The sequence below is a fragment of the Stenella coeruleoalba genome (genome assembly GCF_951394435.1).
Source record: "Stenella coeruleoalba genome assembly, chromosome: 7".
NCBI lineage: Eukaryota > Metazoa > Chordata > Mammalia > Artiodactyla > Delphinidae > Stenella > Stenella coeruleoalba.
The window spans coordinates 115,789,700-115,805,286 of NC_137153.1; the positions used below are offsets into that span (position 1 = coordinate 115,789,700).

General features: G+C 54.6%; 2 protein-coding genes across 5 annotated transcripts; one reads left to right on the forward strand and one right to left on the reverse strand.

Moving 5' to 3' along the window:
* The first annotated feature begins 96 nt into the window (after positions 1 to 96).
* ENDOG (endonuclease G) lies at positions 97 to 4,579 on the forward strand. Its single transcript, XM_079926260.1, has 3 exons — positions 97 to 1,770; positions 2,959 to 3,068; positions 4,294 to 4,579. Exons 1-3 carry the CDS (start codon positions 1,261 to 1,263, stop codon positions 4,574 to 4,576), a joined length of 903 nt encoding a protein of 300 aa, XP_079782386.1. The 5' UTR covers positions 97 to 1,260; the 3' UTR covers positions 4,577 to 4,579.
* A 5-nt stretch (positions 4,580 to 4,584) lies between these two features.
* On the reverse strand, positions 4,585 to 11,973 carry LOC307188727 (putative methyltransferase C9orf114). 4 transcript variants are annotated; one of them, XM_079926256.1, is made up of 13 exons: positions 11,674 to 11,724; positions 11,001 to 11,046; positions 10,560 to 10,685; positions 9,138 to 9,297; positions 8,814 to 8,903; positions 8,663 to 8,712; positions 8,304 to 8,434; positions 6,805 to 6,877; positions 6,609 to 6,707; positions 6,021 to 6,123; positions 5,733 to 5,880; positions 4,975 to 5,086; positions 4,589 to 4,800 (listed from the first exon to the last, which is right to left on the reverse strand). In XM_079926256.1, exons 1-12 carry the CDS (start codon positions 11,707 to 11,709, stop codon positions 4,985 to 4,987), a joined length of 1,164 nt encoding a protein of 387 aa, XP_079782382.1. In that variant the 5' UTR covers positions 11,710 to 11,724; the 3' UTR covers positions 4,589 to 4,800; positions 4,975 to 4,984. The 4 variants fall into 4 exon arrangements, with proteins under 4 accessions (XP_079782384.1, XP_079782382.1, XP_079782385.1 ...); XM_079926259.1 differs by lacking the exon at positions 11,674 to 11,724 and adding an exon at positions 11,753 to 11,973 and having other exon boundaries at positions 4,590 to 4,800; XM_079926257.1 differs by having other exon boundaries at positions 4,695 to 4,800; positions 6,805 to 6,874.
* Between the last annotated feature and the right edge of the window lie 3,614 nt (positions 11,974 to 15,587).

Below are 15,587 nucleotides of genomic sequence, written 5' to 3' on the forward strand. Positions count from 1 at the left end.
CTCTGAGCAGGAAAAATGAGCAAAGATGGAGTCAGGAAGCTCTTAGAATGGTCAAAGGAAAAGGTTAGGAAATTGTTGGAAGAGCCTATTCAACTCTTTAACAACTGCAATTTGCAGTTGTAGGGAGGAGAGAGTGTGCACTGGGGCAGAAGGTATTATTACATTATGATTTCATAGCAAGTTATTTTTTAGATTGAGAAAATTTTGAAATTCAACAAGTCGTTCACAGCCCACAATCTGGAGAAAATCACCGATAACATGTTGGTCTTCTCTTCGTTGATGTAATTACTATTATATAATTTTCATTTTCTTGATACGGAGTTTTGTGTATTGTCTCTCCCTTCACGTTAGGTGGTGAGCAAGTTGCTGTATGATTTAAAAATATTTTTATGGGCTTCCCTGGTGGCGCAGTGGTTGAGAGTCCGCCTGCCGATGCAGGGGACGTGTGTTCGTGCCCCGGTCCGGGAGGATTCCACGTGCTTCGGAGCGGCTGGGCCCGTGAGCCATGGCCGCTGGGCCTGTGCGTCCGGAACCTGTGCTCCGCAGCGGGAGAGGCCGCAACAGTGAGAGGCCCGCATACCGAAAAAAATATATATATATTTTTTTTTATGGTCTAGATACTATTCTAATGTGCTAAAAATGTCCGGAACCAGTGCCTATTTCCGAATATTTTGCTTATTCCCCGGCCTCTATTATAAGTAATACGGTGGGGAATCCTTGCATTCCTGATTTATTTCCCCAGCTCAGTCCTCTAAGTGATTTAGAAGGTATGAACCTTTATAAAGCTTTTTTTTTTTTTGTCCGCTGGGGGCTTGCGGGATCTTAGTTGGCGGAGCGGGAGGATCCCTCGGTGGAGACCAAGGTGACCTGGCGGGGCGGAGCCGGTTCTGGGGGCAGCCAATCACAAACCGCGACGGCGATGCCACGCCCTCTCAGCGCCCAGTCTTAACAAGGGCAAAGGAAGGACCCCTGGAAGTCCAGTTGGGCCGGTGGTGACGCCTGGAAGGGCCCCGGGAGGTCCAGTTGGGCCGGTCCTGACGCCTACTGTTGGCTTGCTGAGTATAATATTAATACTTTGGAGCGCTCGGGAGTGGAAGGGACCCGCGTTCCGCTGTCTTACTCCTCCACTTGGCGCTATCCTCGCGGTGGGCCCCGCAGGCCTGTGCGGCCCCTTTCAGAGACTCCCGGGTCGGACGCGTGAGGTCGAGGCTTTCTTTCGTCTCCGCGGACCGCTCTCCATCCACGCTCCGGCCACAATCCATGGCCAAGCAGTTGCTTCGGGGCGGCTTGACCCTGGCGCTGGGTGCAGGGCTGGGTGCAGCCGCCGAGGGCTGGCGGCGGCGGGCGGACGCACGGGCGGCGCCGGGGCTGCTGAGCCGGCTGCCCGTGCTGCCTGTGGCGGCGGCGGCCGGGCTTCCCGCCGTGCCCGGGGCTCCGACGGGCGGCAGCCCCGGCGAGCTGGCGAAGTACGGGCTGCCCGGGGTGGCGCAGCTCAAGAGCCGTGAGTCGTACATGCTGTGTTACGACCCGCGCACCCGCTGCGCGCTCTGGGTGGTCGAGCAGCTGCGGCCTGAGAATCTCCGCGGCGACGGCGACCGCCGCTCCTGCGACTTCCACGAGGACGACTCGGTGCATGCGTATCACCGCGCCACCAACGCCGACTACGGGGGCAGCGGCTTCGACCGCGGCCATCTCGCCGCCGCCGGCAACCACCGCTGGAGCCAGAAGGCCATGAACGACACCTTCTACCTGAGCAACATCGCGCCCCAGGTATCGCCTGCGACCCCTGCCCCGGCGGCGGAAGGCGAGGCCACCGCTCGCCTCTGAGCCTCGATTTGCTCCTCTGCAGATAGGAAAGCTACCGAGTGCGCGCCTTACGCCAGGCGCCTGGCTAAACACACCGCGCGCCGCAGGCGGAAGGGACGGAGCGGTGGGGCGCTGAGCACCCACTCTGCACTCTGATCTTAACCGAGGGCCCCCGGGCGCCTCCCTGATCTTCAGTTTCCTTGTCTGTAAAATGGGGATAAAACTGTTATTCACCTACCTCGTGCAGAGGCGCTGAGGAACTGAGGACACCATGCACGTAAAAGTACTGAGCACACTTTCTGGCCCATGACAAGCATTCAGTAAATACCGGCTATAATGAGGGAAGTGATTCTCGGATAGACAAAGTGACTGGCGCAGTGTCACAGTGGGAGGAGACCCAGGCAGCCTGCCTAGAGAACCCTGAGCTTTCAGCCATTGTCCTACCCTGCCTTCCTTCCAGGAGTAAAAGGAAAGATAGCTGCATGCAGTGGCCGTTAGTAGCAGTCGCTGTGCGCCTGGACTAGCCGCCCTACCTCTAGCCCTGTTCCCACCGGGGCCTGACACCCACGTGGAGACGGATGTCAGGCTCTGAGTGAGGCTTGTGAGGTCCTAGCCTCTCTGACCTGACTGTGCTCACCCAGGAGCACAGTTCCCTACCCATCTGACTAGACGCCGTGCTGAGGACTGGAGAGCTCAAGTGGTGGAGTCAGGAGCAGATTCCTGACCTTCCCCGCTGAGCTCTGCATGCGGTTCAGACTAGGAAAAGGAAAGGAGAGATGGTTGGGAGAGCTGGTCTTCCCATGAGCCCCTGGGGGCAGTGGGCAGGCCTGTTTCTATCTGGGAGGTTTCCTCCGTTCCTTAATATGGCTCTTTGGAGCTGAGAAACAGCTCTGAGACCTGGGATGCTAGTTCTCCCGCTCTAGCTGGACGAAAGTAGCACCTCCTTGAGCTCTATCCGGGCCCCACCCATGTGACTGTGTAGGCTAAGTGACTCTCCTTCCATGAACCCATTTCCTCCACCTGCTTGTTCCCACCCCCCACCCACGCTGGAACTTTCTGGCACCATGCCAGTGCCAGCCCCTCAGGGCCTGGGGCAGCCCTCTAACTGCAAGTGTTCCAGCCAGTCTCACTGAAGGCCACTTCTCCTGCCAGGTGCCCCACCTCAACCAGAATGCCTGGAACAACCTGGAACGGTACAGCCGCAGCCTGACCCGCACCTACCAAAATGTCTATGTCTGCACGGGGCCTCTCTTCCTGCCCAGGTAAGGCTAGAGCTGGGGGGCCTGGGGACACCAGCACCTCCCAGTCATCCCGTCCAGGCTCCCCCCAGGCTCTGTGTCAACACCGCCAGGTCCCCACTCATCTGGTTTCTTGGCGAATCTGTCCATTCCCTGTTTCGGGATCCCCAGTTCTACTCCACAGAGACCTTTGGGGTACCCACCTAGACATCTCCTCTGCCCGTGGGCACCAGGCCCTGAGTCTGCCCTGTTCCTCTCTCCTGTGTCATCTCTTCTCACATCCACCTGACTCTGTGTTCTGCGCGGGTAGAAACTCTTGCACTAGGCTCTCGCCTTCGGTCTCCCCTACTTGGAGCAGCCTTCCCCTATGCTTCCCCTGGAGCCAGGTTTGAACTCCATCTCTCTGACCCTGAGCCTTTACTCTTGTCCCTCTGCAGCCCGGCCTCCCAGGTAGAAGGGACTGAGCTCTTCGGAGCTTCCTTGGTGATTTTCTAGCCTGCTGAGCACTGGGATGAGTGAGGCTAGAGGTTGTGGCCACACAGCTGGCTCTGCCTGGGCTGGAATCCAGGCCCTGTCACCTCATTTCTTGGTGCAGTGGGCAAATGAACTCAACATCCTCTCCTGTAAAATGGGGATAATACCCATTAGCTACCACATGGTTGTTTAAGGCACAAAGCGGGATGGTGGATGTCACCGTAGTAAGGGCTCAGCACAGGCCTGCTGAGGCGCTGGCTGGGACACTGATGTACTTTGATTAGCAAGTGCCTCCTCTGGCCTGCTGAAATGGAGCGGACGCCGTGGAGGCTTAGCCTGAAGTCACCCATCCGGTGCTCCGGGCACCTGCTCTGCCCTAGGCCCTGTGCTGGTGCTGGGAATTCCGCTGCCACAGCCCTGCCCATTTGGTGCCCACCCTCCACAGGGAGAGACAGACAGTAATCGAGGGGCCACACGGATGAATGTGAATGAAGGCCTGATTCTTTCTGCAGCGTTTATTGCCACCACCCACTCTACCTGACCCAGTGTTGGACATGAAGAAAACAGGGGAAGAGTGACTCTCTACCCTGCAGGGAGCTCCCAGCCTCCTGGGGGAGCCAAGCAGGGCAAAGAAGCCTCACGCTGAGGGGTGGTCCTGCAGGTTGACACAAGCTGGAGGTCGGGTCAGGGAAGGCTCCCTGGAGGCGGTGGCCTTGGGTCTGACCAAGTCCCCCAGGAGCCCTAAAAGGCCATGTGTGCCTGGGTCTGCCCACAGGACCGAGGCTGATGGGAAGTCCTATGTGAAGTACCAGGTAATTGGCAAGAACCACGTGGCAGTGCCCACCCACTTCTTCAAAGTGCTGATCCTGGAGGCAGCAGACGGGCAGATCGAACTCCGCTCCTATGTGATGCCCAACGCGCCTGTGGATGAGGCGGTCCCGCTGGAGCGCTTCCTGGTGCCCATCGAGAGCATTGAGCGGGCCTCAGGGCTGCTCTTTGTGCCAAATATCCTGGCACGGACAGGCAGCCTTAAGGCCATCACTGCAGGCAGCAAGTAAGGGCAGCCCCAGCCAGACTGTGGGGTCGGGGGGACTGGGTCGAATTAAAGGTGTTCATTTTTGGAGACAAGTCTTTGGTGTGTCTGTCCCAGGTGACCCGTGGGAACCTCTGGCTTCACCACTGTTTCTGTGCCGTCTTGGGCCCGACAGAACCTTCAGCTGGGCCGGGCACCCGCGTGGGTGAGGCCAGGCTGCAGGGCAGCCAGGGAGATGAGGATGGCTTCCTGGAAGAGAAGCACAGCAACAGGCTGGGGCCTGGGAAGCTAGCAGGTGCCCCACTGCCCAGGACCCAGCCCCTTGGGGTATGCTGCCCTCAGCAGGGCCTGGGGTAGGGGGGTTATGAAGCACAGGCCCAGCTTCATCCTGCAAATCTGTCACTGGCCAGGAAAGGGCCTCACCTCTCTGCTTCTAGGTATCCTCCTCTGTAAAATGGGGATGATCGTAATAGCTGCCTCCCAGGATCGGGGAGCGGGAGGGGCAGGTGACGGGCAGGGAGGGCCCTCTGTGTAGCTGTCGGAAGGGTGGGAGCAGGGATTCCTGCTTGGGAGGCTGTGGCTGGCAAGCGTGCGACACCTGGCCCTGGCAGGGCTCTCAGGGACAGGTAGACTGAGGCTGTCCACCTGTTTGGTCACCACCCTTTGAGACCAGTGGAAGCAATGGCACCTTCCCCCAGGAAGTGCCCACAGGTACAGCGTTCTGTGCTGCCCTCAGAAGTGGCTGCCCAGGTGGAAAGCTCTCGAGCTGGTCGCATCCTGTCCCCCATGGGACAGAGGTGCCAGAGAGGAGGGCTGCCCTGCCCACCAGGGTCAGACACGGGGAAGTGGAACACGGAGCGTATAGCTAAGGGAACAGGCCTAGAGCAGGGATGGGTGGGGTCTCCTGGGTCAGCCAGGTGCTCCTGGAGCAGCTGGATGGGCACCAGCACCCAGGATTCCCAACTCCCAGCCCACTCTCAACTTGTCCCTGCTGCAGTTCTGCTGTGGTGAGAGCTAAAGGGGGCGAGGAGGCCTAGAGGAGGCTGGCTCAGGGCAGCCCTGGGCGGGGTGGGGGACGGGAAGAGGGTTTCAACGCCCCCCTTTGGACGGACCCCAAGGCTCCAGCCCCTGCTGGTGGTGAGCAGGCTGGGCCTGGAGGTCGAGGAGGCGGGCGGGCTCACCTCGGTGCGGATGGTGCGGCTGCCCTGCTTGGGGCAGGTGTTGACGTACCGATCGAAGAGGACACTGGGCTCAGCCACCTCCAGGTTGGGGTCAGCATCCACTCCAGCTTCCAGCCCTTGGAGGCCCCCAAACACCACGAGAGCGTGCCTGGCGCCCACAGGAGGGGGGTCACTGAGTGCAGCCCCCAGGGCTCTCAGCCCCCCATATGCGCAGGGGCCCGGTCCATACAGCTCTGCCCCCACCAGTCCCGTCCCCTGCTGCGTTCCTCCTCCCCTGGCTGGACCCACCTGAAGTTGGGAAGCTGGACGGAGGCCACGTCTGAGCCTCGCTCTGATGTCCCAATGGTCAGGTCATAGCCGTCCTGGAAGGGGGCCTCAGCAAACACAGCACCTGCGGGGGAGGCCAGCTCACTGGGGGCTCTGTACCCCACAGGCCACTGCCACTTGGCTGCGTGTACGTGTTGGGGGGCGTGGTTTAGGTAAGAGAGCCACAGCCAGGCCCCTCACTCTTGCTGGGAAGTCAGCGATGGAACAGGCAGAGACCGTGCGTGTACCAGCTTGGGGAGACAAAGCAGAGGGTGGGGAGGAAGGAGCTCCAAAAGCAAGTGGTGGACCGCTGACTCATCTGGCCCTTTTGCCCCCATTCCCGACCCCATGGCAGACATTATTAAAGATGCTTTTCCTCAGAAGGCCTTAAAAGCATTCCAGGCAGTGCACTCAAGGAGACCAAGGCCCAGAGAAGGAAAGGCACTTGCCCAAGTCACACGGCAAGTGAGTAGGGTTAGGACCCCGGCCTGACTTCTGGGTCAAGCAAGGCTCTCTGTGGCCTCCCAGAGAGAGAGGACGGATATTCAGAGGAGGAAGCTCTGTCCTTACTGAGGCAGGAGGCCAGGCGGACCGTGTAGCCCCAGTAGAGACCAGCTTTGGTGCGAGGGTCCTGTGACGACACGACTTTTCCACGGTAGGTCTTGCTTTCTGGAGGGGAAGCAGACAGGCTGTGAAGACGGGGTGAGGGGACAAGGAAGTGGCTCCGAGCCCGCAGGCGGGCCAGGTTGGGGACGCTTTAGGGTACCTGGGAGCTGCTGCTGGTTCAGCCGCACCGTCACCCGGAGTCCAGGCTCCAAGTGCTTGTCAATCTTCACCTCCTGGGAAGAAGCCAGAAGAAACTGGTGCTGTCCCCTGCAGGAGAGCGGGGGTCGCTGCTCTCCCAGACACAGGGGCACCTCAGGGGTCCAGGTCACCCTTCGAGCCCCGCTCCCCGGCACCTGGGCCAGACCTGCTCACAGAGACTAACTATTCTTTTATTATTAATTAATTAATTTTGGCTGCATTGGGTCTTCGTTGCTGTGCACGGGCTTTCTCTAGTTGCAGTGAGCCGGGGCTACTCTTCGTTGCGGTGCACGGGCTTCTCATTGCAGTGGCTTCTCTGGTTGCGGAGCACGGGCTCTAGGTGCACGGGCTTCAGTAGTTGTGGCTCTCGGGGGTCTAGAGCTCAGGCTCAGTAGTTGTGGCGCATGGGCTTAGTTGCTCCGCGGCATGTGGGATCTCCCCGGAGCAGGGCTCGAACCCGTGTCCCCTGCATTGGCAGGTGGATTCTGAACCACTGCGCCACCAGGGAAGTCCAAGAGACCATTCTTGCAAAACGACTACTGCAAGACACTGGTCCAGGCCTGGCACAGAGTAGGAAGTATTTCATGAGTAGATTAAATCCCAGTTTCCTACATTTTGGTGGCTATGCCACTTACTAGCTATAGCAGTTTGAGTGGTCACTTAACCCCTCTGAGCCTTAGTGTCCTAATCGTCAAACAGAAGATGTTCCATAAATAATACCTGTTGTTACACTGCACAGGGCCTGGCATGAAGTAAATGCTGACTACATGGGAGCCTGTGAGGAAGGACACTTGATGTTTGTGTTTTGTCCCAATTTTAGTTTTTTTTTTTCCCCCCACCGCGCTGCACGGCTTGTGGAATCTCAGTTCCCTGACCAGGGATTGGACCCACGCCCTCGGCAGTGAAAGCATGGAGTCCTAATCACTGGATTATGATGGAATTCCCTTGTCCCACTTTTGAATTCAGGATGGGACACTTTCTCTTTTGCGGGTTTCACATTCATTTCTCTCTTCATCTGGGTCTGGGTCATCCGGTTCTGTTTTTAGCCAGTTACCTCAGATCTGTTCTTTTTGAGGGGAGGGGATCCTCCTCTGTTTAAATGTTTCTGCCTCCTTCTCTAGGAGACTTAGGGTTAATAGGTGGCAAACGAATGCTCCAAGCCCCAGCTTGGCAGCGCTCTGGAACAGCCCCAGAGGCATCGTGAACTTGATTTTCCCGGGTTTTCTTTTGGTTTGTTTTTCGTATAAGGACTATCTTCTGTTGATTTGATTTTTCTAAAACAGTAAATTTTGCTCCTGGCTTTATCTGTTGAGCCCCATTTTAGGTACTTCTCTGGCCCAAATCTGCATCAATGGGGGACTGGCAGGCAGAGATGCCTGGGGCCAGGGCTCTCCACCCATGTGCCCTCCGTAGCCAGGGTGTGTCTGGGAAACGTGTCTCGACCCACCCTCCAATTCCTACCTTCTTCATGCCACAGTTGACAAAGGAGCCCTGGCCCGGCCGGGTGGGCCGGTCCACCACGATGCCCTCTCGGAACTCGGATTCCTCATCCTGACGCATGTGGTGAGGGCTGTCCAAGGGGTTCAGGAGCCCTGTGGTTGGGGAGGGCCAGTTAGATTCTGGGAGGTGCAGAGGCACACGGAGGGGTGGAAGGTAAGGCTGGGAACCCTGGTTCAGGTTCCAGCTCTGCCACAGATCTGCTGCTTCTCACCAGCCACAGGCCTTGCCCTGCCTGGGCCTGCTTTCCCAACTGTCCCATGATTTCTCAGGGTCTGGGGGATGATCCATGGGAAAGGGGGGTCAGGCCCCCACGGCCTTACCTGCAAACTGTAGATCCTGATGCTTGGGGAAGAATGCTTTTCTTAGGTACCTAGGAAAGGACGCAGATCTCAGGGAGGCCACCTCCCATCCGACCTGCACCGTGACCACCCCTCCCACATGCTCTGGCAAGTCTGTCCTTCATGCCCTTACTGGGGACACTCCAGGTACTGCAGGATCCGGGCCAGCTGCACGCATGCCTGCCCCTTCTTGCCGACTCCCCTGAATTCCCCCTCCACAGTCCTGGAGAGAGAAAGATAGGGCTCAAGCCCACCGGGTTTCCTTCAAGAGCTCCTCCCCCCAGTATGACCTCTGCAGCGCCCCTGCTTTGCAACTCGACCCGCCAGGGTTACAGTGGGGGCATTCAGACGGGATTCTCAGCCCAGGCAAGTAGGCAGGGAAAAAAGGGAAGCCCAGCCAATCATGGCAGCCCCTCCCTTCTCCCTGAGCCCCGGGGCCCGCTGGATGGCCCCTCACTTGGCATCTTGGCCCTCTTCATCAAACACCACAATCTCATCCACGCAGAAGATGGTGCAGGCTCTAGCAATCTGGCCGGCCAGGTAGGTGCGAAGCTCGGGCGACTGGGCGTTGTCCAGGATGGAGCCCGGAAGGGCCACGCTCAGGGTGTAGTGCCGCCCTGGGCAGGACAGGGGTGTTCACGGTCAGCCAGAGAGGCCAGGGCCATCCCTCCCCTCCCTTGCTCTAATCCCAGGGCCCAGAGTTAGAGAATTTTCCGACTGTGAGGAGTTTTGAGCTAAGCAGCATAGATCCAACTCCCCTCTCTGGGCCTCAATCTCCCCAGGAAGAAAATGGAATCAGAGGTCTCCAGGACTCCCGTAAGAAGGGCATACCGCTGGGCCAGGCAAGGGAGCTGTTAGAAGAACTGACCTATATTCACATCCTCTGCCCCCTACCACCTCAGTTCCCCAGGCGTCAAATAGGGATGATAATGAGTTAATATTTATTCTTAGTGCCTTTTATATGTGCACAGTTAACCAATAACCCTAGGAAGTAGGTATACCATGATCCCGACTGAGAGGTGGGGAACCTTCAGCCCACAGAGGTCAAATATGTGACCCAAGGTCACACAAAAGGCAGGACAGCTGGCTTCAGAGGGACCACCACACTCTCCCTCCCAGAGTTGTCCAAAGGGAGCCACAGGAGATAAAGGGCTTTCCCGGTGTCAGACAGCTGACATGCTCAGTTGCTGTCCCCACTGCCACCATCATCACTGGTAACCACTGGGCTTACAGGGTACAGTATGGCCCCCTGACCCTCCAGACCTTTGGGTCTGGCCGAGGAGGAAAGATACAACTTGTTAGGGTAGATCCAAATGTACGAACACGGAAGGACATCCAGGACACAATGTGGGATGAGAAAAAACAGCTCCAGAAGTGTGTGGATAAAGCAGTCTCAACTTTTGTAAAACTGTATCTATATACCTCCCTACCTATATATAAGTGGGTGTTAACATAGCTGGAGAAACGTTAACTGCAATGTTTGCTGGGATTTTTCCTTTCTTTATTGTTTTCTGTATTGTTTGGGGAGTTTTGTTTTGAGCATGTATTATTTAATGAGAAAAAAGAGACATTCTTATTATGAAATCAAAATACTTAAATGAAAAGTGAAATTAAAGCACACAGTGATCAATAAAAAAGGAAAAAAATTAACTATCATTACAATGATGAGGTTCTAGAGGCATAAAGTGATGATATATGATGCTTACCCTCCACAGAATCGAAATCTACCTAAGTAGGAAGTTAGGACTCAGTTTTCTGGGTCCCTCCTGTTCTCTGAGCCTCATTTTCTCCATCAGGACAAGATGTCTGGACCCACTGGCCCCTAAGGGCCCTTCCAGCTATAACATTCTCTGCCCTACCGAGGACCCAGCTTGCTCACCCCGATCCTCCCTCTGGGCAGCTGCCTCCTCCTCCTGCTGTCGCTTTGCCTGTTCCTCCTGCACTCGCTGCCGCTCCAGTTTCTTCACCATCTTGAGATCCTTCCACTTCTTTTTCTCCTCTTTTTCTGGATAAGAGGACATCCCGATTGGTGGAGGGAAGAGGGACTTGGACGTGAGGAGGACTTGGAGCAGTCCAGGAGGTGATGTCCTCTCAGTAGGGGCAGCCTGGGCTCTCCAATGCTGCTGAGACAGCAGCCAAAGGAGCCTCCCAGGGCTTCTGGCCCTGTCTTCTCCATTTTGGGTACTGTGGGACCTAGAGGGGCCAAATCTGGTGGCTTTTCCCCAAGATTCAGCTGTGCACTGATGGAGTGGCCTCGGGGAGAGGTGAGCACAGACGCTCATCTCCCCATCTGAGCCCACCGCCCCGGTCCCTTACTTACTCTGTTGCTTCCATTTTCGCCACTCCACCCTCTGGCCATGTTCACCCTGGAGTAGGGGTGGGAGGAGATATAGGAGTGAGGCTGAATGGTCACACCCGAGAGGAGGTCCCACTTGCTGCTCCACAGCTGTCCCCTCTCTTTAAATGGAGGTGGTGAGGAAACGAGGGAACCCTCCCCCCGCCCCCCACGCCACACTCCTGCTGCCCAGAGAAAGCGTCAGGAGGGCAGGGACCTGTCGTACCCCCAGTGCCTGAGACCACACCTGGCACACAGTAAGCATTCAATAAATTGTTTAATGAGTTCCCCCTGGAGAGAAGAGGAAACAGGTTCAGAGGGACAGGACCTGCCCACTGTCGCCCTGGTGTCAGAAGAGATACGCCACGAAAGGGCTCGGGATTCCGAGCCGGGTCCGGTCTTCTGAATCCGGGCCCCGGGCAATGAGTTACCCAACGCAGTCCCGGCTCTGACTCGAACCCCGGCTCCCACCTCCGGTTCTCATCTGGACAGGGGTGCTTGAGGCCATGAGCATGCGGCACCTCGGGGACTCGGGCCGCGGAGCAGCGACGAGCAGGGAGCTAGAGGTGCGGCCAGGCCCTGCCACGGGCCCCCAAGCGGCTCTTTCTCTTGCCTCCACCCCGCGCCCTGCCGCGGGATCCCACATCCCTCCACCTACCGGGCCGCAGGGCCTCTTCCTCCCGCGCTCCGCCATGTTAGTCGCACACCGTCGGCCCCGCCCAGCCAATCAGACTCACCCCTTCCGCCAACACCTCCTCCGAGCCGTCCAATCGGAGAGCCAATGGCGTGCGAGGGCGCGCCCTATGCTCCGGGCTGAGGGAGCGTGTGGGCCTGGGACTGGCTCCTGGGGGCGGGCTCCCGGGGGTGGGCGGGGCTCATCGCAGGCCTGGGTGTCCGAAGACGCACGGTATCCGGTTCTCTCCTGAACCCTTGGACGATAGGAGAGCTACCCTCTCTCCTCCCGTCGGGCGCGAAACTCAAAGCTCAGCTTGGTTTTACACATGGGGACCCTGAGGCACAGAGCTGGAGTGTGATTCAGAGCTGGCAATAATTTAATCCAATTATTTTATAGATTCGTTCATTTACTCTCTTTTAATTATCAGACTTTACTTTTTTAGAGCAGATTTAGGTTTACCGAAAATTGAACAGATAGTACAGAGTTCCCACATAACCCTCACTCAGTTTCTGTTGTTCACATGTGTTAATGTGTACATTTGTTATAGTTGATGAACCTATATTGATGCATTGTTCATAGTTTACATTAGGGTTCACTCTTTGTGTTGTACATTCTAACAGTTTTGACAAATGCATAATGTCATATATCTACCATTACAGTATCATACAAAATTGATTCACTGCCCTAAAAATCCTCTGTGCTCCACCTACCTCCCCCACCCCTCAAGCCCCTGGTAACCACGGGGACCCTGATCTTTTTTACTGTCCCTATAGTTTTGCCTTTTCCAGAATGTCATATAGTTGGAATCAGACAGTATGCAGCCTTTTCAGACTCCCTTCTTTCACTAAGCAACATGCATTTAAAGTTCCTCTAAAGTAGGAGATAGATGGGCCCCTGGGCTGGACAGCTGGGGTTTGTCAAGTGGAGTAACACTGAAGCTCTGTTCTCACCCAGATGCTCCAAGGTCAAAGCTAGTGGCAGAAGCTGAGCTCTACTGAAGTAAAGAGATAAAATAACCACTCCTGAGGTCAAGGAAAACTTCCTGTCTGGACATGCGCAGGAAGGCTCCTTGGGGGTCAAAAAGGGAGGGGACACCACCCCATAATAAGTGTGGACATATACACACAGGCCTCTGCGGTGGAATCCATCTTAGCAAAAAGTTGCACACGCAGCTTGGGGAGGGTCCTAGGACCAGTCATGTGTGAAAAAAGAAACGAGATAATTGGCCAAAGGTAAACAAAGACCAGGAAGAACTGTCCTATATAAGTGATTTAAATCGCCTCTTTACTCCACTCCTCCCCATTAGAAAGGATGCCCACACCCTTTCTCTCTGGGTGTGTATTTCTGCCCAGCTTCGACTTAAATAAACAAACTGTTTCTCTGTGTGCTCTCCCATAGTGCTGTGTCTCTAATAATAAACTTTGTACCTGTTTTTTACAGTTTTTGCCTCCTTGAAACATTCTTGCTCTCAAATGGGGGAAAGAGCCAGGGCCACTTTGCTTCTAGCCTCTAGCCCCTGGTGCTCTGGCGGCTAGGATTCCTGGTTTTCATCTGGGCTACGCAGGTTCAATTCCTGGGCAGGGAACTAAGACCTCACTGCTGTCTCTCCGAGATCACCTCCATATCTTCTAATGGTTTGATAACTCATTTCTTTTTCTTTTATAGTAGGTTGAAGATATAATTTTTAAAAATTTATTTATATTTATTCATTTATTTGGTTGCGCCAGGTCTTAGTTGCGGCTCGCCGGCTCCTTAGTTGTGTCATGCGAACTCTTAGTTGCTACATGCATGTGGGATCTAGTTCCCTGAGCAGGGATTGAATCCGCGCCCCCTGCACTGGGAGCGCGGAGTCTTAACCACTCCACCACCAGGGAAGTCCCCGATAGCTCATTTCTTTTTACTGCCAGATACTATTCGTTGTATGGCTATGCCACTGTGTGTCTATCCATTCACCTTTTGAAGGACATTTGGTTGCTTCCAGTATTTGGCAATTATGAATAAAACTGCTGCAAATATTCATGTGCAGGTTTTTGTGTGGACATGAATTTTCAGCTCATTTGGGTAAATAGCTGGAAGTCTGATTGCTGGATCCAACAGTAAGACTATGTTTAGCTTTGTAAGAAATTGCCAAACTGGGACTTCCCTGGTGGTCCAGTGGCTAAGACTCCGTGCTCCCAATGCAGGGGGCCCGGGTTCAATCCCTGGTCAGGGAACTAGATCCCACATGCTGCAACTAAGAGTTCGCATGCCGCAACTAAAAGATCCCACACGTGGCGACGAAGATCCTGTGTGCCGTGACTAACACCCGGCGCAGCCAAATAAATAAATAAATAAAAAAGAAATGGCCGAGCTGTCTTCCAAAGCGGTTATACCAGTTTGCATTCCTACTGGCAAGGAATGAGATACACTTTCTTTTTTAAATAATAAATTTGAGTCAGTATTCATTCAATCAACAAATATTTATCAAGCAGATCCTATTTTGAGGCTGGAACTCCCTGTGCTAACCGCCAGGGACACAATGGTAGGGAAAGCAGATACTGATCTGGAGTTTACAACCTAGTAGAGGAGAGATTCATTTCTAGTTCAGAGTGTGTGTTAACATTACAGGGCTTGTGTTTGTTTCACCATTCCCCGCTCTCCCGTATCTGAATGAAAGGCAAAGTCATTTCTGCATCTCGGGTTGGCTGAGGTTACTCAGTCTAAGATCTGGAACCTCTGTAGAGCCACAGATTTGAGTTATGGGCAGATTCTGGATTGGTTCATGAGACATGAAACCTTTGGTCAGGGTGGTTCTATCCAAGAAATCTACGGGTTTACCCCATTGAGGACTTGCTTATCATCAGGCTATGTGTAGCATGGCAAAGGGGCTCCAACCCTGAGCCTCCAAGTTGTTATTCTGTTTCACAATCTTGACTTTGGAGCAGTGATAGTATCACAAAGTCATAGTTGGGAAAGGAAGAAGTGTCCTGGGACTTCCCTGGTGGTCCAGTGGTTAAGACTCTGCACTTCCAATGCAGGGGGTGCAGGTTGGATCCCTGGTCTGGGAACTGAGATCCCATGTGCCGCCTGGCCAAAAAATAAATAATTTTAAAAATTAAAAAAAAAAAAAAAAAAAGGAAAGTGTCCTGTCATAACACCAAGTATGTTCCAAACAGCAATTCTCACACCAAGTGGGTGTCCTACACTTCAATTAAATTCTGACAAGTTGGCACAGACCTCATAGGTTAAGGTATCAGTCCCACAAGACTGTCTCCCACTTCAGATGTCAGCAGCAAGTGGGGTCACCAGCCACCCCCACTTCTGCCTGGCCGACTACAAATTCCGGCATTTCCATGACCACCCCCCAGATTCAATAATTTGCTGAAACAATTCACAGCCCTCAGGAAAGTGCTATACTTACAATTAGAGTTTCATTAGAGAAGATAACAACCCAGGAACAGCCAAATGGAAGAGGTACATAGACGAAGGTCTTGGGAGAGGGGGGTGCAGAGGTTCCATGCCCTCTCCGGATGGGCCACCCTACCAGCGCATCGATGTGTTCACCAGCCCAGAAGGTCCTTGAGCCTCAGTGATTCAGGGTTTTTATGTGGGATTTTATTACATATGCACGTCTGATTAAATCATTAGCCATGGGACTGAACTCAATGTCCAGTCCCTTTTCCCTCTCTGAGGTCTGGGTTTGAGGCTGAAAGTTCTGACCCTCTAATCACATGGTTGAAGGGGTTCATTTTGAATAACAAAAGACACTACTAACACTCATGAAATTACAAGGGTTTTAGGAGCTCTGTGCCAGGAACCAGGGACAAAGACCAACTGTATTTTATTATCCTATATGTTTCCATCAGCTCCCCAATTAAATATGTGGTATGAGCAAAACCCATGAGCTTGCTATGCAA